At 36.5% G+C, this 27740-nt stretch overlaps 4 protein-coding genes across 5 annotated transcripts; all 4 read right to left on the bottom strand.

The window, feature by feature from the left end:
- Positions 1-468: 468 nt before the first annotated feature.
- Positions 469-4795, bottom strand: LOC102227155 (granzyme A-like). Its single transcript, XM_023343310.1, has 5 exons — positions 4523-4795; positions 4264-4405; positions 3085-3229; positions 2548-2820; positions 469-2460 (listed from the first exon to the last, which is right to left on the bottom strand). Exons 1-5 carry the CDS (start codon positions 4584-4586, stop codon positions 2308-2310), a joined length of 777 nt encoding a protein of 258 aa, XP_023199078.1. The 5' UTR covers positions 4587-4795; the 3' UTR covers positions 469-2307.
- A 937-nt stretch (positions 4796-5732) lies between these two features.
- Positions 5733-21810, bottom strand: LOC102227673 (granzyme A-like). 2 transcript variants are annotated; one of them, XM_023343166.1, is made up of 6 exons: positions 21608-21810; positions 19707-20069; positions 8286-8424; positions 6635-6779; positions 6044-6322; positions 5733-5976 (listed from the first exon to the last, which is right to left on the bottom strand). In XM_023343166.1, the coding sequence occupies exons 1-6, from the start codon at positions 21675-21677 to the stop codon at positions 5803-5805; spliced, it is 1170 nt and encodes a 389-aa protein (XP_023198934.1). In that variant the 5' UTR covers positions 21678-21810; the 3' UTR covers positions 5733-5802. The 2 variants fall into 2 exon arrangements, with proteins under 2 accessions (XP_023198934.1, XP_023198935.1); XM_023343167.1 differs by lacking the exons at positions 5733-5976; positions 6044-6322; positions 6635-6779; positions 8286-8424 and adding exons at positions 17482-18244; positions 18325-18429; positions 18777-19085.
- Positions 9295-11059, bottom strand: LOC111610261 (granzyme K-like). The gene is made up of 5 exons (XM_023343168.1): positions 10975-11059; positions 10731-10872; positions 10244-10388; positions 9884-10159; positions 9295-9798 (listed from the first exon to the last, which is right to left on the bottom strand). The coding sequence occupies exons 1-5, from the start codon at positions 11021-11023 to the stop codon at positions 9637-9639; spliced, it is 774 nt and encodes a 257-aa protein (XP_023198936.1). The 5' UTR covers positions 11024-11059; the 3' UTR covers positions 9295-9636.
- Positions 13402-17411, bottom strand: LOC102236487 (granzyme K-like). Its single transcript, XM_023343169.1, has 5 exons — positions 15687-17411; positions 15431-15572; positions 14154-14298; positions 13799-14074; positions 13402-13714 (listed from the first exon to the last, which is right to left on the bottom strand). Exons 1-5 carry the CDS (start codon positions 15739-15741, stop codon positions 13559-13561), a joined length of 774 nt encoding a protein of 257 aa, XP_023198937.1. The 5' UTR covers positions 15742-17411; the 3' UTR covers positions 13402-13558.
- Positions 21811-27740: the final 5930 nt, after the last annotated feature.

Here is a 27740-nt window from a genome sequence, read left to right as displayed (position 1 = left end):
GTTCCAGAAGCAGGAGGGTTCCGCCGCCATCTTTGTGACTCGGACTGAAGCCTGGAAAGACGGAGGGACTGGAGGGCCTGGTGCTGCTGGAGCTGGATGTTTTGCGTGGACAACAGATAAGCTTATTGAACAAAAAGGGGGTCCCCAAATCTTTTTTTTTATTCCACAAACTATTTGTTCATGAACATTTTCATAGCGGACAACTTATGTGCACACTGACTGAACTGTTATATTGAAGGACTAACTGGAATATGTAATTTCTTTTGTTGAAATAAGCTTTAAAGCTACTGTTAAAAAAAAAACTACCCTCAATTTTCTATATATTAATTTGATATTTTTATGTAAGGGTGGACAATTTAAGTTTTATACCTTAATTTTTATTAAGGTAATTAGTGTTACCTGGATTATTATTTTTTTGTGGGGAAAGAAAAATAAACTTGAGTTGTTAAAACTTGGATGCTTATCATCCTCCTGTGTGACCCTAGAACAAAAGTAACATTCCTACTGAATTTATTGCTAATTAAATTAAGTAGTGGTTACAATTACAACACAAAAGACAGGATAATTTTTATATTTATGGATGGAGTATTGGTATTATAGGTTTTAGATCAATATCAGAGATCAATATGGGCATATATCACACTAGTAATTTTTTAATGTTTAAATCTGCCCTTCTAATCTGTTTTTATGTTGTGTTGCATTGTTTGGTTTTATATTTGTACTCGTGTAAAGTGTCTGAGTACTTAGAAATTAGCCTACTGCATACTATTTCTCATGTGAAGGCATTGTGGACAACTCAGATAACCCCTGTCAATACTCTTCAAATAGCACATTAGGTGTACTCGGCTGCACTCCCGTTGTGCCTGTGGACCTGGAAAACATCTTCTCCCTGTCTGTTTGTCTGCAAAATGAAATGTGAGACTTGATAATTGCTGACAGATGCTCTCCATCTTGTTTGACTGAGCTATTTCACAAAGAAAGATGGGGAACATGTTGGTCATTAGATGCACAAAGCAGGAGCAGACATGTCTAATTGCAGAAAGAGGTGGTTTTAGAAAGTTGCACACCAAACATTTTGGATGTTATTTCTAATAATGTATATAAAACAGGTAGTTTTAAGTGTTAACAAGTTCTGGTGACTACTATAGCCATGTAACAGAAGTTCTCACAGAATCTGCTGCCAACCACAAAGAGCAGCAAGAAGGTCACTCAAACGTATGAGAACAACCACAAAATAGAAACAAAACAATGACACGTACAACCAAAGAGGACCAAGAACATTAGACAGACAGATAAAAAATTAAGAGGAAAAGAAGCAAATAGCGCATCTACAGCCCCACAGCGAGAGAGAGGCATGAAAAAGGTGAAAACTTTTATCTGATTATGTTATGAGATAACAGCACATACATTTCATACCAGATAGCAAAAATAATTCCCTTTTATATCTATATTGCTTCCTGGCAGTGTAAATCATATAGGACTTGCTCATTATGCTTAAAGGAAGAGTAAAGCAGCTTGAGCTGTCAATAGTTCCCTCTTGAACAACTGAAGTTTGCTTGTTTTATAGAGGTTGATTTTAATTATGTGCTGTGTTAAAAGCATCAGCGGCGTGGAGCTTAAAATACAAAAAGTATTTTTGTCTGTTTTGAATAATGTTCTTTACTTTACAAATGTTTTTTCTGGTCATTGAAATTCCACTTTCTGCCCTGGTCAGAAAACGCTTGTTCTCACATGCACTCAAGTAATTGTTGCACTCCACAATTTAGACATTGACAATTTAAAACCGTTTCATATTTGAGGTTCTGTTCTTCAAGTTTGATGGAACTGAAACGTTTCTGACTGGAGTTTGCACGTGTTTCTTGTGTATTTTGGGGTGTTTCCCTCCAACACTGGATTCAGCGAATGTGGATGACAAATGTATTCTAAGAAAATCTGATTGTATATTTTCTATATGAGTCTGAAGTAAAATGTTTGTAGTTGTCTCTCGCGACTTGATGTGGTGAGACATCTGAAGAGCTTTATAATATGTTTTTTTTTTTTTTTTCTTTCAGTGCTCTTCCTGTTTCTAAAAGGAGACTGAGGGAGGAGAGGAAGGTGTCTATTTTATACTTTTGCCCATTTATTTTAATTTGCCAACAATAACTTCTTCTCCTGTAAAGTTTTATTTACTGTAATGAGTCAAGACCGGATATGTTTTCTATTTGTATAAAATATTTTAAAGTAAAAACCAAATAAATAAATACATACAGAAGACAGAAAAGGGATTGTGAGAACTTAACAGTACAATATAGATATGAGTTATTCAGTTTAAGGTGTCTTCATTGCCTTCTTGATCCAGTTAAGATGCCTTTCTGACAGAAAAGAGTAAACTCCAGGTTTCTTTTTTAAGCCACAAAACTTCCCAAATGATGTGACTCCAACTAGAACTTTTTTGCACAGTATTGGTCCTCCCGAATCCCCCTGAGAGAGAGAAGAAACATGTGATGATTGTTTTCAGAATAAATCAACCTCTAACTACGGCATAAAAGGCTTTTGAGTCTATTTTACCTGACAGGTGTCGGCATTGTTTTGACCATCTGACCCGGCACAAAGCATGTTCTTGCTAATATACGGCTTATGGTTGTAATAATCTGGAGAGTTGCACTTCTCTCTGTCGATTACCGTCACATTGACGGACATCAGGACGTCAGACATTTTGCCAACGTTGTTTGTTTTTCCCCATCCAGCCACCATGCAGACGGAATCGGTTGCTGGCTCTTTTACAGCAGTTGGCAACTTAAGACTTTGAACCCATTTGGTTTTTTTCGCTGGCTTGTTTATCTGAAAAAATGCACAAGAGATGCTGATGATTTGTAGTTAAAATATATAAATTTATAATATGTGAAATATGAAATGCAGTGGCCTCTATCATTTTAGTTTGCTTGAACAATCATTTTAGGCAAAAACCGCTTGGGATATTGCAAAAATGCTGGCACTAACAAATAAGAGCATAGTTTCCACCACAATAAATGTGATTATCTGCATTTCTGATTTATAGTTAGACAGATGTAAAATATATATTTACTTAGCATGTTAAAGTCTTACCTTGATCAACATGAGGTCATTGAGGTTTTCATCCTTATCATAGCAGGGATGGATGATGTGTTTTGACACACTTCGGACCTGCCTGTATTGTTTTTCCTTTTCCTTTTCTTTGATAGAGTGCACCCCCAGCAGTACAGTCTTAACACTGCAAGAGCAGAAAAATACGGCATTATTCACAACAGCACAAAGTGAGAACAATAATGGTTTGGTTAAACTGCTTACATGATTGAAAAATAATAATTGTTAGTCTTAAATGGTGAAATAGTATACCATAAATAGTACGTTTTAAGAAAATACATTGTTTGTGCAGAGATTCTAGGTGTTTAAGAAGTTTCTTTTTATTGTCTATGTCCACACATTGCAACTTGACCACCCTTACACACACACACACACTTCATGATCTACTTTAGTCTGTGCAGAACATAATGTTGCCTCGTAAGTTTCTGTTCATTTCACCAGAATGCAAAGCCTACTTTTAATTTTTGCATGCCACTGATATTTAATAATTAACTAGACCTTTAGGTGCATTTATTTTTCTCATGCAAAATCAGTCGCGAGATTGAAATGCTGAAATGATTCTCAGAAAACGTGCCTTGTGGTTTCTGTGTTTTCTTTCAATGACTGACATTTGTTCCTTTCTGTGTGTACAAAGCAAATAGCAGAAACAATCATGTGCTTAGACTCGGTGTCTGAGATGAAACGTGAGACATATGTAGCATGCAGGATGCACTTTTGAAATGCATCATGACACCCCTTGCATAACGAAGGAGCTGAATGTAATTTTTTTTTTTGGTCACTACATAAGCAAATGGAAGTTGTTTTAAATAAGGTATACATATATTATGTATTATTGTAAAGCTTTTGATTAAAAAATGACATCAGCTCTCTACTAGGTATTTGGTGCGTTCTCATTTTTAAGCATTGGTTAAAAAAACTGTTGATGCAACAAGGAAATGATGCTTCCAGTGACTCTGCATGCATACTCATTCTTTCTTTACGCAGTCCACACAATCTGGGGGGGTTAAATAAAAAAATGCCTCCTGTGACAACAGTTTTTAATTCTTTAGAAAAGAAAGATTAACAAAAACTACACAGAACAGGTTATTTGTTAACTAACTAGGTATTAATATTGTTGGAATCTGCAAACCAAAAGCAAATTCTAAATATCATAGTTCTTACTCTTTGCAGTGTGCTGCTGTCAGGACCCAGTTGGGATCAATTAATATTCCTCCACAGGTCGGTACGTTTGACTCCAGCAGAGCCATGTAGGGCAGTGAGTGGGGCTTCACTTCATTCCCATCAATAATCTCAGAACCATAACCTAACACAGGAAGATATCCAAATAACATTTTTCACAACAAAGCAACAAAAGAATCATTCTAAAACAAAAGTAACTGATATCTATGGCAATTACTGCATTTAAGAAGCTATTACTCACTTGAGTTGAAAGAAAAGAAGACGACACAGGAGATGAAAGCAACGAAACCCCTCAGAGACAACATTTCCTCTTATTTCTATCTTTGATCTGGTGGTGAATGTGCCCCTGGAGACAATCACCCTGCCCTTTATGTGTTTTTCTCAAAGGATGTGGTCTGACCATGGAAATGCACGAGTCAGCGAAATGGACAAAATGATCTGCAGCACACCGTCAGCCTGAAGCCTGTGGTGAAATTTACCAGTACTGATCAGAACCAAGTTAGTCAGCATGATGTGGGTTTTCAACATCATGCACATCAGAGTGTAGGTGAGTGCAGACATGGGAACAAACTGCTAAGATCAGGGGGAGGGGTTTAAGGCTTTGCGATGTTCTCTTTTCAAAAATAAGGTACCTACTGTTGCATGCAAAGACTTCATACATTTTGACAATTTGGGAGAGGGTCTGTTTAGAAAGTCTAATATTTTGCATAAGATTTTACTTTACATTTTTTTACTCTTGTGTTTGACACCTCTTAAAATAGAAACCTCTTATTACTTAATGTGTCATGACAGAGGCTTAGCTAACATTTGAATATGGCATAAGCCACCAGGTTGCAGGTGCCCCGATTCAAATCATATATTTACCTCCTTCAGATTTTTATTAAGTGCCACAAAAAGTTGTATTTTCCAACAACAGCCCCCAACCACTGTTTATTTCACCCATTTTCTATGCCTGCTGTTATCCTTGCAGCATCATGGGGAAGGTAGTACCTATCTGCAGCATGCAGCACTCATTTGGTGAGGGGCAGAATTCATCCTGAACAGTCCATCACAAAGAGATACAGGATCTCACACACACGCACACACTCCCCCACACCTAATTGATATGTTGACATGACTACAATATAAGAGCACATTTCTTATATAATAGAGGTTAGAGAAATGTAATTGTATTAGTCAGAAGAGTTATTCAGTCTCGGCGGTCTTCATTTTCTTTTTGATCCAGTTAAGATGGTATTTTGATGGGAAAGTGTAAACCCCAGGCCACTTCACTGATCCGCAGGGCTCAGTGTTGGATCCCCCAAAAGATGTGACCCCAACAAGAACTCTGTTACAAAATATTAGTCCTCCTGAATCCCACTAAGACTGTCAAAGACAGTCCTCATGGCAGTGCAGCAACAGAGTCTATGCTGTCTTTGTTTTTTATTTGTAATTTGTATATATACCCAGTTTTTGCAACAAAATGCAGGTCAGATAAAAAGAGCAACAAAACAGTTAAAAAATAACTATCAGTCAGAAAAGTTATTCAGCTTCAAAGGTCTTCAGTGTCTTCTTGATCCAGTTAAGATGGTTTTCTGATAGGAAAGCATAAACTCCAGGCCTCTTCACTGATCCGCAGGGCTCATTCTTGGATCCCCCGAAAGATGTGACTCCAACTAGAACACCATTGCAGAATATTGGTCCTCCAGAATCACCCTGCGAGAAAGAAGAAAAATAATTTTAAGAAAATTATGTTTTAAAATCGGCTAAAAGTCTCATTTACCTTACAGGTGTCGGTATCACTTTTCTTCCCATTTGGCCCTGCACATATCATGTCCTTGGTAATATTCGGTTTATGGTTATAATGGTCTGGAGAGTTGCACTTTTCTCTATCAATCACAGTAACATTTGCAGACATCAAGACATCTGATAGAACGTTGCTATTTTTGCTGGTTGCTCCCCATCCGGCCACCAGACAGACAGAGCCAGCTGCTGGCTCTTGGACAACATTGCTCAGTTGTTGAACTTTGACCCATCTGGTTTCCTTCACTGGTTTGTCCAGCTGAAAGGGGAAAATAGATCAAAGTTGAAATTGTTCACAGAATTATATAATAGTAACAAAAGAGTGGTCTTAATCACTGCTTCAGATCTGAAAGAGCTTGAATTTTAAACTTGGTTCAAGCAATTATTTGAGCTGATGGACTTAAAGGCTAATAACAGATATGACTGAAGATCACTGAAACAACGTCATACTTTATTTTGTCAATGACTAAAGTAAAACCAACTTTTTGCTTAAGTTTTATTGTTTTTCTTGAGTATTTTTCCAAAGTATATCTGGACATAAGCTTCCTCTTATTGTAAAATCTTATCTTACCTTGAGCAACATGAGATCATTGACTCTCTTATTCTTGTCGAATTCACAATGAGGAACACTTGTCTTCACCTTACGGACCTGCCGGTACTTCTTTTCTATTTTCTCTTTTTTGATGGAGTGCATGCCCAGTAGCACAGTCTTAATGCTGCAAAAGCAAAACCACAGTATGGTGTTAGATTTATGAAGCATGTCCATAGTCATGACACCATGAAGGTTTACTATCCTATTACAAGTGAATCTGTCTAATATATTTAATTCGATAGTAAGTGAATTGTTATAGAATTGACATGAACTATATTTTAAGATGATTTAATTGCACATTACGTTAAGCTTCACGAATCTTAAAGAGCTGATAAGAGAGGAGCAGATATTTCTATGATGTAGGGTGGTTCAGTGTGATGGTTATTTAATGTGGATATATGTATATATACAGTACAGACCAAAAGTTTGGACACACTTTCTCATTGAATTCAATGAGAAAGTGTGTCCAAACTTTTGGTCTGTACTGTAGATATATCATCTATCTGTCTGTCTATATATATATATATATATATATATATATATATATATATATATATATATATATATATATATATATATATTGCCACATTAGAACCATAAATTGTTAAATAAATTTAATATTGTATTGGGATTTCATGTCAGTGATAATTGTTAGATGAAAGGCAAATATATATTTACATTTTTAAGAAATGAAAATGTGAAAAGTTGGTATTTCTCTTGAGTTAATACTTTGTAGAACCTCCTTCTGCAATGACACCTGCAAAACGTTTAGAGCATGTTCCTACCAGCTGTAAGCATTGCCATGCAAACTTAGGCTAATCCTCAGCTACAGTTATCTAAAGTTTAACTCAGTCAGACTCGATTTAGAGCAATTTCAGTTTTCAGGTCTTCTGACATATTTTGATCTAAACAATTTTATTCTGCTCGTCTTAGTCTTTTGCATTCTTCTGCAATTTGTCTTCCAGGATGCTAATCTTTTTTTAAATTATACTGTTAACTTTGAAAATGAAACTTAATGTTGAAATATAAATGTTTTCTCAGAGAACAACTCTTTTCTAAAGTCGTGTGGCTTTTGTGGTTTCTTGAAGTGACTGGTCCATGCACCTTATTTTTTTCTTTTTTAGCAGAAACTGTCTTGCTCTTAGCCTTTAATGTTTTACTTGGAAATGTAAAATATGTGGAGACTGTATGCTCAGAACAACACCCTGTTCTCACTGACATATTGCATATTAAGTGAGAACCTGGACTTGGTATTTTGGTTGTTAGTATATGAATAGAAAACGGCCTACAGTAAATGTATATATAAAATAAAAAAGCATATTTGCAAGGTGTTTGTTTACAAATCTTTAAAAGACGTAGAGATGGAGACTATCTAGACACCTTTAGTCTTATACCACATTGAAATTTCCTGGGTTTTACTATTTCTTATGAACATGTAAAAAATGAAGTGGCTCATTGTTTTATTTACAAATCTTTAATAAGACTTTTAGAGACCTAAACATTTTCCATTATAAAACTAAACTAATGGAGGATCAATTTTTGTAACTCAAATAACACTTTCCTGCTAATATTATCGTTTTTTTTTACCAGGTGAAACCTCAATAAAATAAAAATATGTTATATTTCCTACTTTCCACAGTGTGCAGCAGTCAGGACCCATTTTCGATCAATCAATGTTCCTCCGCAGAATTCAACTGACCCCAGAAAAGCCATGAAGGGCAATGAGTGGGGCTCAACTTCATCCCCATTGATGATGACAGTACCACGACCTAGCACAGGAAGACATCCAAACCCATTCAGAAAGGTAAAAATACGTAATAAAGAGATAGTATTTTTTTTCCCCAAAGAATGACAACACTTAAGATATTACTCACATGCGTTCATAATAAGGAAAAGTGCACAGAGGATGAAAGCAGTACAACCCGTCGGAGAAAACATTTCCTTTTTTCTCAGACTTAGATCTGGGGACGAATGCGACCCTCATAATGCTCACCCTTCTCCTTTAAGTGTGTTTCTCAAAGGATGTGGTTTGACCATGGAAATGCATGAGTCAGCAAGACACATGAAGTATTCGGATGAACACCATCAATCTGAAGTGTGTGGTGACATTTACCAGATCAGAACCAGTTTATTTTTTAGTACTAGAAGTCTTTAGCAAACAGCAATCTGACAAGAAAGAAGGCTGAGAGAGAAGGGGGCAACATACAGCAGGTGGCCATAGACCAGGAATCAAACTCAAGACAATTGCATCACAGGCAACAACCTCAACACATCGTTGATTTGCTCTGCCAGCTGAGCCACTCAGTGCCTCCAGAACCAATGTTATTCAGCAGCTGTGAAGTGGAGGTTTTGTTTGTTTATTTTACCACTGTGGTGCAGCTCACATTTGAAGATTGGTGGGAACATAGAGTCAGAAATAGAATAGACTTAAGTCTTCAAAATCAATGCAGAATAACTTTTCGGTAATAATGGGTACATTTTGTAGTAGTATGAAAATCCTCCTCTAAATGCTCCTCCTGATTAGTTCCACCTGGAAGCCACACCTGGCAGACACACATTCAGAGGAGGAAAGAGGGAAATGACACACAAACATTTTATTTTTGCTTTTATTTTATTGTCATAGCAAATATGGTCACAAAGATACTTCAACTATTGACTTGAAAACAAACTTGGATACACGTCTTCCTTACACAAAAATTGTAAAAAAAAAAAAAAAGAGTTACGTTTTTTGCTGCAGAAAAGGATTGACTCAGATATTAGCTAATCCGATAGTACAGCGCAAGCAAATAAATATTTTACTCTTTATTTGTTTAAAGTGGTGTTCAGAAATAGCTCAAGCCTGGCTGTGAGAAATAAAAACTCAGCATTTTATTTGTTCATTTGGTGTTTGTACATAAGCTTTTTGCTAACATAACAGGCTGAATTACAACAGACAGCAAAACAATAACTGAAAGAGTAAAACAGCAACTCAAGAGCAAGCTTTATTCATTTGCAGGTGTCTTCATTGTCTTTTTGATCCACTTAAGGTGATCTTCGGTAAGGAAAGCGTACACTCCAGGTTTGTTTTTGATTCCACACTTGTAACCAAAAGATGCAACACCAACTGCAGCTCCATTGCACAGTATTGGCCCTCCTGAATCTCCCTACACAGAGAGGACAAGAAAACCGGCATTTTACAGGAACAATAGCATTTTATCTTAGTGTAAATTACCACTAGGATATCCTTACCTTACAAGTGTCACCTTTGATTTTACCACTGGCTCCAGCACATATCATGTTCTTAGTTATATATGGATGAAGTTGGTAATATTTTTTTGAGTTGCATTTCATTCTGTCGATCACTGTCACATTGGCTGACATCAAAACATCTGACAAAGTAGCTCCATCTTTTTTGGTTTGTCCCCATCCAGCCACCTTGCAGACTGAATTGGCTGCTGGCTCTTTGACAGCTTCACTCAGTTTGAAAGTGCTCACCCATTTGGTTTGCTTCACTGCCTTGTCCAGCTGGAAGATAAAATATCACTATTATTTTATATTATGAACAATGTCAGTACAGTTAAGATCACTAATTTTGCAAAGTACTCTTACCTTGAGCAACATGAGATCGTTGTTTTTTTCTTTGCTATCATAGCAAGGATGAGGAACACTTCTTGATACCTTAAGAATCTGCCTGTACTGCTGTTCATTCTTCTTCTCCTTAATGGAGTGCACCCCCAGCAACACAGTCTTAATACTGAGAGAGCAACATATTACACAGTAAATGGGTCTGGAGCAAGAAACATTACATTTAAGCCTGTGTGGTAAATAGCAGAGCAATTTAGGAAATAAAAAAGGTTAGTAAAATTGCAGGCCATAATGGTATTGTATTTGTTATGATCATATTCAAGTCAACATTAAAAAAATGATTGGAGGTTTTAGTCAGCACCATCAAATAAAAAAACTGGCAGTAGTGACACAAACACACTTTAGGTATAAAACATGGAAGTTGAAAATATCTTGCTTTGAAATACTGGTTTGTGATTTGCACAGTGCACAACAAAGCAAACTAAATGCAAAAAAGAGTTCCTGTTTTTACCCCTCACAGTGTGCAGCAGTCAGAACCCAGTTTGGATCAATTAATATTCCTCCACAGACTGGTTCGCTTGTCTCCAGCAAAGCCATGTAGGGCAACGAGTGGGGCTCCACTTCTTTCCCATTGATAATTTCAGAACTGTGACCTAACACAGAAAGTTAAAAAGGTACAACACATCCTATAATAATAAAGAGGTGACATTAACTTTCTTCTCAAGTAAAATGGCAGCACTTAAGATATTACTCACATGAGTTGATCATAAGGAAAAGGGCAATGATACCCCTCAGAGAGAACATTTTGTCTTATGTCAGTCTTTGATCTGGAGATGAATGCGCCCCTCAGGATGCTGACCCTGACCCTTTATATGTGTTTCTCAAAGGATGTGGTCTGACCATGGAAATGCATTATTAAGCAAAACACACGTAGTGATCCGGTAAGCTAAAGTCTGTGGTAACACAAGGTCAGAACCAAAGCCCTTCAGAAGCTGTGAGGTGCAAGGTTTTTATTTTTATTTCCTCAACATGCAGCTCAGAATACAAACAGGTGAGAACACAGTCATGAGACTTTAGAGGAGACCTCAATATTCAAATTTCATGCAGTGAGTTATGACCTCTAGTTGCAAGTCAAGAATGGAAACATTTTGTGGCATTGAGAACATCTACACTGCTCAAAAAAATAAAGGGAACACTTAAACAGGTGTTTCACACTTAAAGTGTTCCCTTTATTTTTTTGAGCAGTATATATTACTGTATGTAGTGAATGCAGGGGATGGTTACCGTGGGAACGTCGGGGCAAAGTTTTTTGAACCAGCAAACTCTACGCTCAGTAACCAAGCCCTCCCTCCAGTTGGATGTTGTTCTGAAAACTCGAAATGAAAATGAAATAAAACTTTTAACTTATAATTAGACATGGGAACATGCATTCGTTAAACAAGGATTTGCTAAAAAAAAAAAAAAAAGTTCAGTTTTTTTGGCATAAAACTGTACACCTTTCTTCTATTGAGGCCAACATTTGGGACCCAGTTATCAGCATAAAATAGTTATTTTCTGCTTGGTTCCATTTAAATATTGCTTGTTTGAGTTATTTCTGAGTTATTCCTGAGCATGTACGAAATGATTGTTGCATTTGTAACCTGTAAAATAGTGTACCGTGAGTATTGTCGGCAAAACCTATAAGGTCAGAGGTGACACAGAATGACACATTTTTTGAAATGTGTCATTCTGTGGTATTGTTCTCATTCAGATACAAAGGATCTTCATATATTCACGGTTCAGTATATGCAAAATTATTTGTCAAACATGTATTTTGTTGTCAGTTTATTGACATTTAACAGGTTTATACTGTAAGAATAGTTTCCATCTAGTGGCAGAATTAAGTATTACATTTCAGAGTCTGCCATAGTTTGATGATGTCACAGAAAGGAGACAATGCAGGAGATAGAAAGTATGGGCTTTTCCTGAGTAACATTGCAACTTCTCTTAGTTTGAGCTGGTCTTTGAAATCACTGGAATTTAAAATTGATATTTCTGTTGATTAAGAATAATGCAGGTGTTTGTAAGAAGGCAGCGTTTGTTTTTTAGGAACTTTTAGCTAAATGTCACCTCGTGAGCAAATTTATTATACATTTTAGTGAAACTATTCTTTGCTGCTGTGTATTTTTTCTGAAAATGTGCATGTTCACACTTCTCAATTTTAATCTACTCCAACTGGCTTCAGTAAAGAGTCAACATAAGCCCTCTAGTCTGTGGTCACTTTGGAGAGGAGTTTATCTGAATCTTGACTTCAACAAGGCAATGGAGGATGAGGATATGACAACAGGAATCCAAATTATTTGTGGAAAGTTTGCATATTGGTAAATATTTTAGAGCATAACTAAAATAATCAAAAGAAAGTGCAGCATGGGAAGCTGAAACATACCTTGGCACGATGTTACTTGACAAGCAATTGAGTGATATTTGCAAAGCAGCCAGTCCATGAGTGACATTTATTTTCTTGGATTCTGATTTGCTGCAGCATCAAAATTCTGTGGTAGCGTTAAGGAGCGTTTCTCTGTGCACATCAGTGCATAGTAAAGTAGATCAGTTGGTGTTTGAACTATTAAAACAGGCAGATAGCGTTTTTGGTTGGGGTCCCCAGTATTATCTGATTTTAACATTTCTGAGGTTGCTTTGATCCCTAAGCCCACAAAACCAGTAGTCCACTGAATTAGATTTTGCTCACCAAATTAAGGTGTTGACAACAAGCCACTAATTGCTACACATGAAATCAGAGACTTTTTTTTTGTAGAACTTTGTAATTCTGTCATTGTGTTCCATGATTAGTAACATGGAAAACCTGGTTTATCTGCTGTTTGGTACCAATAGTAGCTCAAGAAAATGGCAACATCTTTTTACCATTGTTATATCTTCAATCTTGATATATGTCTGAAATGTGGACCATTTGAATAGCATCACTTGTTTCCAGTCACCTTCAAGTCAAAACACAGAAATAGTAGTTGACTTTCTTTTGATCTTCCTACAACCTGTTTTAGTTGTAGGCAAAGCAGCATTCTAGCTGTAGCAGAGAGCGTCACCTAGTGACCTAGTAGGAAAACACACACACAAAGGTCATTGGTGTTGACTAATTTGACAGTACATGGCCAGAAATATAATATTTTATTCGTTATTCTTTTAAATAGGTTTTCGGAAACTGTTTTCAAGGTTTGATTTAACTCAGTCTTTTGTTCAGTTGTTGTCTGCACATGCATTCTTCAGCAACATAATGCAAGTCAAATTCGAATGGAATCGCAAAAGTGCTTGAAAGAGTTAAACAGCAAAAATGAAAAGCAGGGTTTATTCATTGGTCTTCATTGTCTTCTTGACCCAGTTAAGGTTGTTTTCAGTGAGGAAAGCGTATACTCCAGGTTTGTTTTGAATTCCACACCCATGCCCAAAAGACGTAACTCCAACTAGATCTTCATTGCACAATATCGGCCCTCCTGAATCTCCCTACAGAGAGAAGAAGTATGTAAAATGCATTTTAGGGAAACGGTAACATTTAAATTTGGGTAAACGGCTGGTAGGCCCACTTACTTGACAAGTGTCGGCTTTGATTTTGCCATTCCACCCGGCACATATCATGTTCTTAGTTATATAAGGAGCAAGGTTGTAATAATCTTTTGAGTTACATTTCATTCTGTCAATCACTGTCACATTGGTCGACATCAAAACATCTGACATGGTAGTTGCATCATTTTTGGTTTTTCCCCATCCAGCCACCTTGCAGACTGAACCGGCTGCTGGCTCTGTGACAGCTTTATTCAGCTTGAGAGTTTTCACCCATTTGGTTTGCTTCACTGCCTTGTCCAGCTGGAAAATAAAATATCACTATTATTTTATATTAGAAACAATGTCGGCGTAGATAAGAACACCAATTTTGCAAAATTACCTTGAGCAACATGAGATCGTTGTTTTTTTCTTTGCTGTCATAACAAGGGTGAGGAACACTTCTCTTCACCTTACGGACCTGCCTGTACTGCTGTTCATTCTTCTTTTCTTTGATGGAGTGCACCCCCAGCAACACAGTCTGAATCCTGGGACAGAACAAAAGCACAGCATGGTTAAACTTAATATCTGACAGAATAGTCAGATATCAAGAAATATTTTTATTATAGGCATGTAAACATCTGGTTTCAGCTGTTTATAGCCTTTTACTTTCTAAACAAGTCTATTAATATTCCAGGACTGATGAATTACAGATTATCCTTGATATTTTTTTTTACCGCTGGAGAAGAAAAGTTTAGACCCATCTTGACTTTGCTCTCATGTTTGAGTAATCAATGATAAAGCTGTATGTATATATATATATGTATGTATATATATATATATATGTATATATATATATATATATATATATATATATATATATATATATATATATATATTTATATATATATATATATATATATATATATATATATATATATAAGAAAGCAACAACATACAATAAGTCATAATCAATATTCTGACTCTGACCTGTTTTTACTTGTTGCTAAATCTCTCAAAACTTGTTGTTCAATTGGAAAATGAAACTTAAAATTCAAACACAAAATGTTTAATGTAGGATGACAGTTTTCTGAATCTTTGTGGTTTTGATGTTTCTTAAAGCGAGTGACATTTGTACCTAAATATAAGACGTCTTTTCCTTCCTTCACATGCTTAAATGTTGAAGCCACATCGACCGTGTGATGCATGCAAACTTAGAAATTTACTTCGCATACTTCACAAAAGACTGAGACATTTTTTTTGATATTCTTATGAGCTGGCCAGGCATTGCTCAATCTGAATCATACAAACATACTATCATAAAATTTGGTGGTGCATAGTCTTTAACTAAATCCCTTTTTCGTCTATATTTTTCCTGATTATAAAAACAGAGCAAAAAGCAATCTACACATGAAAAGCAAGAAGAAAATGGCTTTCTGTTGCTATGTACTCAGGCCATCTACTCAGTTTGAAATATTGGCTCTTGAATTGCATGGGGCACAACATCCAAAAGTGCAGAGCGATAGCTTCCTGTTACAAACCTATACATTGTTTAATTTGGTTGGAAGTGCAAGAGAAAACAACATATGCGCAGAAACAGTCAACGAAACAAAGGATTTTGTTTTCTATTTCTAATCAACCTGAATCCTTACAAAGTAAGAAAAAAAATATTGTTCTTACTTTCTGCAGTGTGCAGCAGTCAGAACCCATTTTGGATCAATTAGTATTCCTCCACAGTCTGGTTTGCTTGACTCCAGGAGAGCCATGTAGGGCAACGAGTGGGGCTCCACTTCTCTCCCATTGATAATCTCAGAACCATGACCTGGCAATACATCCAGAAACAATTTTTGATGTTACAGGAGAAAGCTGAACCCTTGACTAAAGAGAAAAAATGCATTAATAAGAAAATGACAATACTTAAGAAAGTACTACTCACTGAATTTGATAAGAAACAAGGCACAGGCAGCAATGAAATCCCTCAGACAAAACATTTCCTCCTATCAGGGTGTTTGATGTCGAGAAGAATGTGTCGATCATAATGCACAATCTGCTCTTTATGTCTTAGCCTCAAAGGATGTGGGTTGACCATGGAAATGCAAGAATCAGCAAAATAGGTGTGATCATAAAATGAGATCAGGTCTACCACTTATGAAGTGGTAATGTTTAGCACTTCTCATGGTGCCCAACAGGACTGTGGTGGAGGTGTTTATTTTATTGACGTCACACAGTCCCTGAGAAGAGACAAGTGGCAACGTTTTCCAGACCTTACATGATTATTTCTCAGAGATACTGTCAACTGGGAAACCGCATGTTGTCCAAGACAAAAGTCATTTGTGTCTCCTCTATGTGCAAAATACACATTGTATCGCTATTGTTATGATATAGAAATAAAGCTATTTAGCCTTAATGATAAGGTTTTATTTAGAAAGGGGGAAAAAACAATTTTTGTATCAGAGTATAATTTAATTGACAATGTACCTGGAATACAAGTTACTGCATGTGGGGCTCAAACCTCGTGGAGAAAAACCATTATAACTTTTTATTGAATACAGATTTGGGAGCACCAAGTAATTCATTAAAGTGTCATGACGTCCCGGTTCCTGTCGTATTTTATGCTGCACCTCTGCTCTGCTCCTCCCGCTCCCACTGGCTGTTGATTGCCGATTCCTCCCACCTCTGCTACCTAAATAAACTTCTGCTCGGCACTCATTCAGCACAAGACTGTCTGTTGTCATCCATATCCCTGCAAGGGATCAGTCCCTATCTGTACATATAAACAATAATGTGACTAAAGTTCTGTTTTTTGTCACGGAAATGGACAAACAACAGATCATTTTTAAATCTTTGCAATGCCATCAGCTGTCATCGCTCAGAGATGTTTGTAAGTGGCTAATCTACTAGTGCAGGGCCAGAAATATAATATTTTACTTTTTAATCCTTTAATAAAGTACTTTACAGAAACAGGTTTCAAAGTTTGCTGTAACAAGCTAAAGCTCAGTTTTTATTTGTTCAATTGTTGTCTGCGCATACGTCTTTAAGCAACAAAATGCAAGTTGTATAGGAGAGCAAGTAAAGTGTTTGAATGAGTAAAACAGACATCTAAGACATATCTATCCATACTTAAACCAAGATCTATTCTGAATATGAGTAACTATAGAATTTCATTCCTACAATATTCTTGCAATATATGTTGCAAGAATATTAAAAACTTTGTTTGATTCATTGACATAGACAATATTTATAGTTTTGGTCTTGTACAAGTCTTAAGCTGCAAAATTCAAAAATAGAAGTACCTACTCAAAAACAAAATGTTTCATTTAAAATAGCTGCAGAGAAAACATGCTGACATGTTGCAACATCTTTTGTGTGAAACAAACACCTTAGCTAAAGGCAAGCAATCAGAAAAAACATCTCACTATCATTTAAAGTAGAGACATTATTTTCCTTCCAAAAAAATGTTGTTAGCTTATCTTGTACCCGAAAATAGCAACCCAACCATTTGGGTTGGGTTGCTACCCAAATAGTGAAAAGCTTATCTGTGAAAAGATAAGCTTTTTACAGCTTATCTTGTACCCGAAAATAGCAACCCAACTACACCTCAAACATTAGCTTGTATTAATATATAGAAATTTATGTATATCATGTTGTGAAAAAATTATATACACATTTATTTCAGAAATTTATAGAAATGTATTTTGTTTTGTGAATTAGAACAAATTCAGCAGAAAAAATACACAAATTTTAACTATTTAAACATAACATCATAACAATATTACACGAACCAACTCTGGAGTCATTTAACATTCTGCAACGGCATATTCACTGTGGTATGATCACAAAACTTTAATCATACTGCTAATACTCATCTGTCACCTAAATCATGACACATTTAGTATGTTTAACTGAAATTCATTAGTAAATTTGAGTTTATCTGTTGCAAAAGAGTAGTGGCAGTGGGTCGTTCCAAGACATTCTCATGAATACAAGATCTCCTCTCTTCCACAAGATGGCCTGTCTGTAGAGACTTTGAGTTCTTGCTTCTTAATAGAGACACACAGATGGAGAATTTGATTGTGAGATCACAGCCGTCTTTCTCAAGAAATAATGAGCCCAGAGGGTTTATGTAAGGAAACCTCAGATGTATGATCTGAGCTGATGCGTAGCTTATCTGTTCATGCACAGAGTTTGACCGACAGCCAGTCTATTAAACGTAAGTGCCTGTGAACTAAACGGATTATATAAATATAAAACTGAACTTCATTAATGTGCATTTATGCAATGTACACAACAATGCAACACAAAACTAGCATCTTGAAACTTTTCACAGCTTGAACTAAAAACAATTTAATGTCTCCTTAGGGTCAAAATAAAACTTTTTTCTTGGTCTCTAAAATATGAAATTTTCCAGTTTTTCTAACCCAATTCTGTGTGGTAACAGTACAACGATTGTTGAATCTGCTGACGATCTGTCTCCGACCCTCTCTGTGGATTTGTCTGGAGATGAGATAAAATAATGTGTGTTATTAGTACATAAGTACTCATGTATATTTATAGACAGAGAAATAAAAACTTGCCTTTTTTCGCAACAATATAAATATACCAAAATGAAGAGACCAATAAAACCAGACTGAATAAATCCAAAACGATGAAAAGGATTTTGTGAGTCTTATTAGATGTCGCTGTGGAAGAGAAAAGATGCTCATGAGAACAAATTTCTTTTCATTAAGACAAGAGTCTTAATTCCTCTTGTATTTTATTTACTTTCAAGGCCTTATCCAACTACTAAGCACATCTTTCAAAGCAAAAACAAGATTTTGAAATAATTGTTCTGCTTTAAAACACAAACAATTGTTGCATTGTTGGGCCATTGTTGCAGGATGATTTTACATTTGCACTGAAATGTTTGATTGTAATGTGGCAAAATGTTCAAGGGGCATGAGTACTTTGCAAGGCACTGTACTTTCAATTGTCTACATGCTACAGATTTGCATCAACATTGTATTACTTCCCTTAAAATTCTTCCCACCTGTTTTAGCTTTTAACATGGTAGGATCATCTTGAAGAATCCATTTTCTGCTGGTCCCATGCTCAATACGAATAACAACAGCAGAAACGTATATGAAGTACTCTGTGGCTGCACTTAAGTTGGAGATGCTGATGCTCATAAGGGAGGAGCCGTTGGTGCAGGGGTAGGACAGCGTCTCACAAATGAAGCTACATATTGTCACATTGTAATAGTGAGAAGTCGTCTGCATAAGTGCAGAGATGTTCCAGCTTAGATTCAAGTGATCGATGTTCACAAAGTACACGGCCACTGACTGAGGGGAAACGGGCCCTGGAAGATTTAGATCAAGATTTAATTAATGGGAAATTAGGCAAATTAATTACGAGAAAAATAATATTTTAAAAAATATATATAAATTAGGTAACACTTTATTTGAAGGGGTGAGCATAAAACTGATATGAGACTGTCATAAACATGGCATAACATCTGTCATGAACATGAATGACTCTTCATAAACGATTACGACTGTTGGCCTGAAGTGTCACGTTGTAAATAATGACACTTTTAATGTAAAGCTCCATTAAAACTTGAATTTAAAGTCAATTAAAACTGGCAACTTTACATTAAATGTGTCATTATTTATCGAATGACACTTCATGACAACAGTCGTAAACATTTATGAAGACTCCTTCATGGTCATGTTTATTACTCATGTCTCATGTCAGTCTAATGCACAGCCCTTCAAATACGGTGTCACCAAAAAGGATATAGCACATTAAGTAAACTGAATAAAAATGCATCTTTGTGATATGATTTTTTATGTGAAAAAAAAATCATATCACAATGATTGCATTGCAATGATGCAAGGATATTATGCATTTTTTTGTGCAAAAAAAAAAAAAAAACATACAGCAGGAATTATAAAAAATTCTCCAAAATAACATTTCTTACCCTGACAAGCAACCCTGTGCTGCTCATTACAAGAACGAGCCAATAGCTTGTCATCTTCTTCAAACATGGCCTCCAAGCTTACACAGTGGCCCTCTTGGTTATAGTTGTACCAGTGAGTGAGTCTCAGTTGTTCCCCATTGGTCCACTTCCAGCCACTGCTCTCCTTATGGAGACCAAGCCAAAAGCTGGCATTGTTTGCGGGGATGGCACTGAGGAGAGCAAAGTATTCCTTCTCTGTGCTCAAAACAGCTAGGTCCACAAAGTGGCTCTGACAGTACTCACGACCTTTGGCCCAGGGCATGGGTTCTTGGATGAAGAAATAACGTGAGGAGATCTGGCCTGTTGCTAGACTGCAGCATACCACTAAAACAAAAGATAAAGCAGAAAAAAATACTTTCTGAGGTGCACAATATCTTATACATTAAATTCCATTATGTTAAACAATGATCTCTAACCAAGCCAAAGCGAATGGATTTGAACAAAGAAAAAACACAAACAGCCACAAAAAGAAGCAAAATTACAAGAAAGGCACTCAGATAAGCTGTGGGATAGCACCAAAAGATTTTGAACGCAGAAATGTGAAGTCTTGGGTTTTCTGAGTTGGTTTTTGGGTTTTGTTCGTTTCTGTGTTTCTTAGTTCATTTTCTTTGATAAGATCAGCCAAACACTTTGTTTTACTTTGGTTCAGTCACTTCTTAGTGTTTTTAGTTTTTTTATGTTTATTTCTTGTGTCTAGTTACTCCTTATCTCTCTAGTTTTATTTTGTTTCTTAGGTCTAGTTATTCTGTAGTGTTAGATTTATTTCCTAGTCCTCTGTGCCACTTTCTCTCTCCGTTCTCCTCAGTCTGCCTTCTGCTCCCTTCCCTCACAGCTGCAATAATTAGCTAATCAGCCCAGTTCCATTGTGTCAGCATTCAACCTCCCAGTACTAAAGCACCTCTTTCTCAGACATTCCTTGCTGGTTTCTTCTGTTACTTCTCTTGTTTCACCGTACTCTCCTTGTATCTCTTTCTGGATGTTCTTTGAATTTATTATTTTGTCTTTTGCCCTGGCTCCTGTGGTTTTTCTAAACTTTTGCATTTCATTTTTAAAAATATTTTTTCATCATCTACTTCACGGCTCCGCTTCTGCATTTGGGTTAACCACCAACCACCAACCATGATAATTATGTAAGCTTTTCTTTCTGCTTGAGTTGCAGTCTATGTTGCCGCTTTTACAGGCAATGCATATATGTAACTGATGAGCCTATTTTTAAAATCTAGATTTCTCTGACATGATTGTTGTTTAAACAGTCAGTAATGAAGAATAGTCCATTTATAATGTATTCATGGATGGATGGCATGCAAGAGTTGCCTTAGTGCCTAAGTGTTTTACTGCACTGAAAAACACTTGTATTATAATAGTCTGTATTTTTCAATGTTCGTTTTTGACAACATGTTCTGACTCAGTTACACATCTCTTGGGTCATGAGTACGGTAATCCTAATCCTATATGCCCATTTCTAAAAATTGCACAGTATTTTCTGTTATAGTTTTGTGCAGTATATCATTATTATTATTATTGTTATTGTTGTTAATGTTATTTCTATATTGTTTTTAACACTTTGAGAGCTTTTTGTGTGAACCTTTATGTCTATCTCTGCTGTTACACCTGAATTTCCCTTTTGTGGGACAGCAAAGGCTATTTCTATTCTATTCTATTCTATTCTATTCTATTCTATTCTATTCTATTCTATTCTATTCACAGAAATTGCATTTCACTATATCAGTCAATGAATATGGCACAACTTTAATGATAATGGCAAGCTCACTCCATAAAATACATTTAAAAGAAGTTTCTAACTACATCTGGTAAATACAATGGTAAATATTCTGTCAGGTGGATTACATTACGTTTCTCACCAAAGTAAAGAAAGTTGTTGTTACCCAGAACAGCCAGCTGCTGGAGTATCTGCATCTCATAGGGAAACATACAGGTGTATCCATATGCTTTCCCACAAGCTGATATCCGCCACTTGCCTCCTAATCCCAACAGCTCCACACGTGTTGTCTAGTAATCCACATACACTACCAGTTCTGCTCTTACTCTTTCCTCCTCATCTACCTAAAACTCTCTCTGCTTGGGATTTCTATACAAGTAGGTCATGCTAGATGGATTACGCAAGAATTACGTCTAAAGAGGGAGTATCCTTGGTTAACATATCACTGCTTCCAGGAGCTTTTCTTAGTTGCTTTGTTTATGTCTTCAATATAGACTATTGTGTTTCCTATTCCCAAAACTAGTGTTACTAACCTGATTTCTACTCCCTGATCACAGTGTTGTCTACAGAAGAATTTGATGGGAGTTATTTGATGGGGCAAGTGAAAATTTTAGGGTCAGATTGGGGTGGAGAACAGTTTACCTCATTTTGATCATTAACCTGAAAACAATAGATTCTTATCAGAAGGTTGTTAGCAGGGAAAGGTGCCTGAATAGTGTGAACAATGCTGGTGTGAATGAACAGCAGGGAGATGGAGGTGTGCTTTTTAGGGAGCTGCTAAAAATACTTTCAGGTAGCTCCACCCAGCAGTCTATTTTGGGAACCGGCAGTGAGAACAAAGGTTAATCTGAATGCACTTTCTGAATGTGAAATCCTAATCCGAGCTAACACTGCACATCAAAAAGCTTGAAAGTTTCATGCAGGAAGGAAAAATGAAACAAAACGTGTTCTGCAAGTTGACTGAAACTTGGATCAGCTAAAAGGCATGCTACATGCAGTAACAAGCACATTTGGTGTTAGCTTTGCACTACATGAGGTCAACACTACTATTCTATATTTATTACAGACTGTTTTAGTTGACAATGTCTTAAAGGCACTAGGGTTATTGCATCATTTGCAAGGATCTTCACCCCACTTTCTAAAAGTCAAAGTGAGGAAACAACTCAATTTTAAAACAAGCCACAGAGCAGAATGCAGTTAGTGAACTGAGTTACTAAAACAAATGAACCTTTCAATAATAACCTAATTTATTGAATATGACAGGACCAGGGAAACAGTTTCATGGTTATGTGTGGTGACAGCAGATCCTTTTCCAGATTTCCTGATTTTATTGTTGCAAATACAAATATAAGTGAGTGTTTATTAAGATGTTGAACTTTGCCACGTGTCTTCTCGTCTTTTCAGAATCCACTTTCCTGTCGATTCACTGTCAAATAGAGGCCACTAGAGTAAAAAAAAATATATATATAAATAAAAATCATAAGCCAAAAATGTTCCTCATTCTGCATTTATAACACCCTTAAAAGAACACCAGTCAGGGACGTTTCATAGCTATACTATAATTTAATACCGTTTTGTGCCTGAATGCATTATTGGATGTAAAGTCTGTGTTATGCAGAACAGTCCATGAAGGAGGAACCTACTTGTAGTTCATTCAGGCCAAATTAGAAGTAGATCTATTAGATGTACAAAGTATTTCAGCTTTGCATGCACTTATAAAGTTTAGCATCTTTTATTTTTTGCCATAAATTACTTTACTGAGACGTTCACCCAACAATGATTTTGTGTTTTTGTTACAGCAACCACTCTCAAATTACACACCACAGGTTTTCTAACTCTTGGAAGTTTTCCTTTCATTTCTGATGTTTTTTAAGACAAATATCACCTTGCACTCGTCTCCTTGACTATCTTCTTGACCAACAATAATTTCACTGTTCAACCGTCCAGTCTATCTTCCGTCTCTTCGTCTTTTCTTGACTTCTTCTTAATTTGTTAACTCATTCTATGAAAACTTTCTTTCATATTGAAATACAGATCCCAGAGGTGGAAGCTCTGGTTGGCTCCCTCTGAGAAGATGTGAGCATTGACAGGATTTATGGCCCAGTGCAGACAAAAACAGAATTACAGTCATTAAAATCCTTGGATTGAGTTATTCACCTACTCATGCACACATTCACACTCAGATGGTGGGAAGCTAACCGGATAGTAGCCACAGCTAGACGGAGGTGAGGCTGCCATGCATAGGTAACACTGGGTCCTCTGACCACCACCAGCAGGCAAGGCGGGTGAACTGTCTATCCCAAGGACATAACGACAAAGGTGGACAGAGTGGGAATTTAATCGGCAATCCTCCAATTGAGGGACGAACTCCCACCACCATCGTCCAGGTGGTGACAATCATAGGTAAAACACTTCACCTTACTTATTATAGATGTTCTTCTTCAAGAACACATTTTTCTGAGAAGGATGTCAAGTCCAATATATAATATTGATAATATATACTATGACCTTCAAAAGTGCACATGTCTCTGTTGAAATGGTATGTTGATGAGATATAAAAAGTTAGATCACAGTTAACAATTTAAAAACTTCAAAACCTTCAAGTCTACATACACTACACAAAAGATAAGGGATTTGGCATGAAATTCCAGAGTGCACATAAAATGCATCATAACCTTTAGAGAAGAACGGAATTCTATCTTTTTTGTCTCTTCAGGGTTTCAGTACTTATTGTGTAACATGTTGTTCTCAAAAGATCAACCACAAAAACCACGACAAGTTTCTGATGCATTGGTGCATCACTAAATGCTTTTGTTTAATGACAATTTGCATTTAAACCATCCTCTTCATCATGCCGTTCACATTATGACAACACTAGACCAAGAGGACCCCCAAGGTTTGATCAACAGCTCCTCGCCTTCGTGAGGTTTCAAAAAGGATGTTCTCAGAGGTTATCCCCCCTCCCCAACGCCATGTTTCCACTGCATGAGCCAGGAAACTGAGACCTCCCATATGACTGCTATGACTCATTAATAGTTTTGTTTTCACTGAAGACCCCCAGCGATAATGAGTCAGTGAAAACCGTCTCAAAAATGAACTATCTCAGTGGGAAATGACAGATGTGCTATATTACTGAGCAGTACGATGATATAATACAAGCATTCCTGTCAGGGTGGTGAAAATGTGTTAAACAGAAATTTGTGACTGCTACAAAAGTGGAACATTTAATTTGTTTCGTTAATCTTCTGACATGTGAGCTGGTGGATTCATCTGAGGGAGGGGGGCATCCATCTCCAACAGGTGATAAATTCATGAGGAAGCCCTGAGACCAAACATCTTCCTTTCCATTCCATCTGAGACAACAGATCTGTAGACTTATAGGGAGTAAATCATGAAGGGTTTATTCACAGTAAATCGTAATGAATATAATACAATCTAATGGACTTTAAGTCATCACCACCTGTGAATTTGCATTGAAGGAAGTCAAACAAGATCCAGATTGTCTCCCAGATTCTTAGCTGTTCATCTTTCTGCCTTCCTCTTGTAGCAATCCCTTTTCTCAGCCATGGTCACCATCCTAATGCCTACAGTCACAGGACAAAAATCAAAAACCACTAATCCAGTCGTAAAATAACAAGGTAAGAATTTTAAATAACTAATTTTCTGTTGATGAGAGATGACCATCCAGCACCTGCTGAATAACTGCTGTTTCCAGGAAAGCGCTGACACTAGAGACAAGTGTGACTGAACACGCCACATGCTCTACTTGTGGTCAACATCCCCAACTAAACGTAAAACAGAAACAGTGAGACACCACAAACTGTCACTCTAGTACAAATATGTCTCAAATTTCCCCTCATAGAGACCCCCACCATTTTTGTGAAATGGTTTTATAGCTTTTAGCTTACCTGTATCTCTCATCATCTGTTCCCTGTGCCGATACCTCTACCATCCCAACTCCAGCTCAGACAGATTGACTTTAATCTGGACTAGGTTGAAAGTGTTCCAGAGATATCCAAAGATAAATGGCAAAACCCGGTGCAGCAGCAATTCCATCACAACTACAGTCGAGAAGATAGGTGTCCGAAAGGTCAAAGATAGAAGAAGAGTTGGACTAAAAGAGGCTAATGAACTCAGTTGAAACTGATAAAGAGAAAATTGTACTGGCTTAGTTATTTTTTTATATATATACAGAATACAGGAAAGTCAATTTCCCTTTTCTGTATAACCAACATACAAAACAAGGAATGTTACTGCACGAAAAAGGCAACTTATAACTACAACAATACTGCTTTATGTCTTTTAATGGGTGCATGTAAAAGAGAGCACATTATCATTGATCATAATTGTTACTATTTTAAATGTTTGAGATCTAAAATATGATGGTGCATAGTTTTAAAGCTTTTAAGCTATGACATAAGAACCTCTTTGAGCAAAACCACCATAAAAAACCCATCTGCCTGTGGTCAGAGACCACACTAACAATCAGTTGCATATGCTGAGAAGAATGTGTTTTGAGCCAATTTAGTCAAAATTGAGCATGTTCAGATATTGACATTTTACGAGACCACTGTGCTACTGTTATAATATCATACCAAGAATGTGCAAATAAACAGTTTATTCTTCTAACATTAAGTACATTTAATTCCTGTTTTTACTTGCACCTGGAGAATTCTAACCTTACAAATTTAACACACCATTACATTTTATGATTAGTATGCACGACGTTCTGTTTCATGCACACAAGGTACTGTGCATCTAGAAGTTTTATGGACAATCTGTCTTGCTGCGCATTAACAAATGACCTATTTTGATTTAAAGCCAAAAACAACTCCATGCAAGTTTTATTTTGTGCTGGAGCTGTGAGTCATATTGACCATAATGACCATAGTTCGCAGTTGATCTTCTTTATAAGAGGAGATTTCTGTCTTTAACTAAAGAGGAGTTTATCTCTTCTGGTCTGTAGACAAGAAGTGTGATTATACTTCTAACCTCACTTCCTTAACAGAAAGGTTTGACTCAAAGCAGAACATGGAAATGTCTTTTGCACAGCTGTGTATCTTTTGCCTAGACTGCGAGTTATCTACACGTGACTGAGCACAAATGAAAAATAGAAAAAGGCTAAACTTTTATTTAATGTTGATCAATGGAAAAGTTAAATCTTTTTTAACTTTCCTTCCCTTCTGTAAAAAGTTTTCTTTCTTACAGCAGCCATTCAGTAGGGATTGTGTCTTTCCCTGCAAATTCATATTGGCAAAATTCTTCAACTCACATGTTCTCTCACTAATCTCTGCAACAACAAAACAATACATACATACATGATTTGATTTATTATAATTTAAAGTATTGCATGATGCATGCAGACCTGTGTTTTTCTTATCAAAATGTTATTCAAATGTACTGTGATTTGTGCAAAGGTTCTTTATTTCTATATAAGACTTGTAGAAGACTTTTATGTAATGTTTGAGATTAGGAACTACATAAATATAAGAATGCAAGTCGATCTAAAGACAAACACAGGCCCCAGCGGCTTCTGTTGCTTTAAGTAAGAAATCTGCAAGAGTTTGTAGATTTCATAACTTGACTAGACAAGATGATTTTAGGTATTGAGCAGCACAGAGGTGCTAATTTGAGCAGATCTGGCCAAGTCTGAATAAAAACTGTACAAAAACACGTCTACAGAGGAGTTTACATATGTATCATAGATTTAAAGGTAACAATTTGGGGCTTTAAGAATTTATTAGAATCTTTCACAAATGATCCGTCTCATATTATACTGTCACATTTGTACTGTAAAAAACATATTTTTATAAAAGCTACATAATGCAGATGCAAAATTCAGCGGAATATGCATGTGTGTAAATCTCATCAGCCTTTTCTCACATCATGAATGACTGCACAAAGAGACTAGTGATGGAAGCCATCAGTGACTCCGCAGTTACAAGCTCCAGCAGCTGAGATGAGAGAGACTCTGCATACAACTGTTGTCAGTCAAAGCTATATGGGAGAAAATCGCTGACATCAAAAGGCATGTTGGAGAAAGTTATGATTAGTCCAAAATTTAACTTTCTGCCCATCAGTCAAGGCACTATTTTTGGCAGACACCATCCTTCCTGTGAAGCAAGGTGGTGGCAGAGTCATGTTGTGGGGATGCTTCACTGCAACAGGGTCTCAAAGCTGGTAAAGGCAGAAGGTAAAATGAATGCAGCAAGAGAACTACAGCTTCTTTATTGTAAAGCTAGAAGCCTCCAGCTAAAGACTCACATATGGTACAA

The sequence above is a fragment of the Xiphophorus maculatus genome, chromosome 12 (assembly GCF_002775205.1).
Source record: "Xiphophorus maculatus strain JP 163 A chromosome 12, X_maculatus-5.0-male, whole genome shotgun sequence".
NCBI lineage: Eukaryota > Metazoa > Chordata > Actinopteri > Cyprinodontiformes > Poeciliidae > Xiphophorus > Xiphophorus maculatus.
Note: the sequence above shows the minus strand (reverse complement) of the source record. Positions and strands in the feature narration are given on the sequence as shown.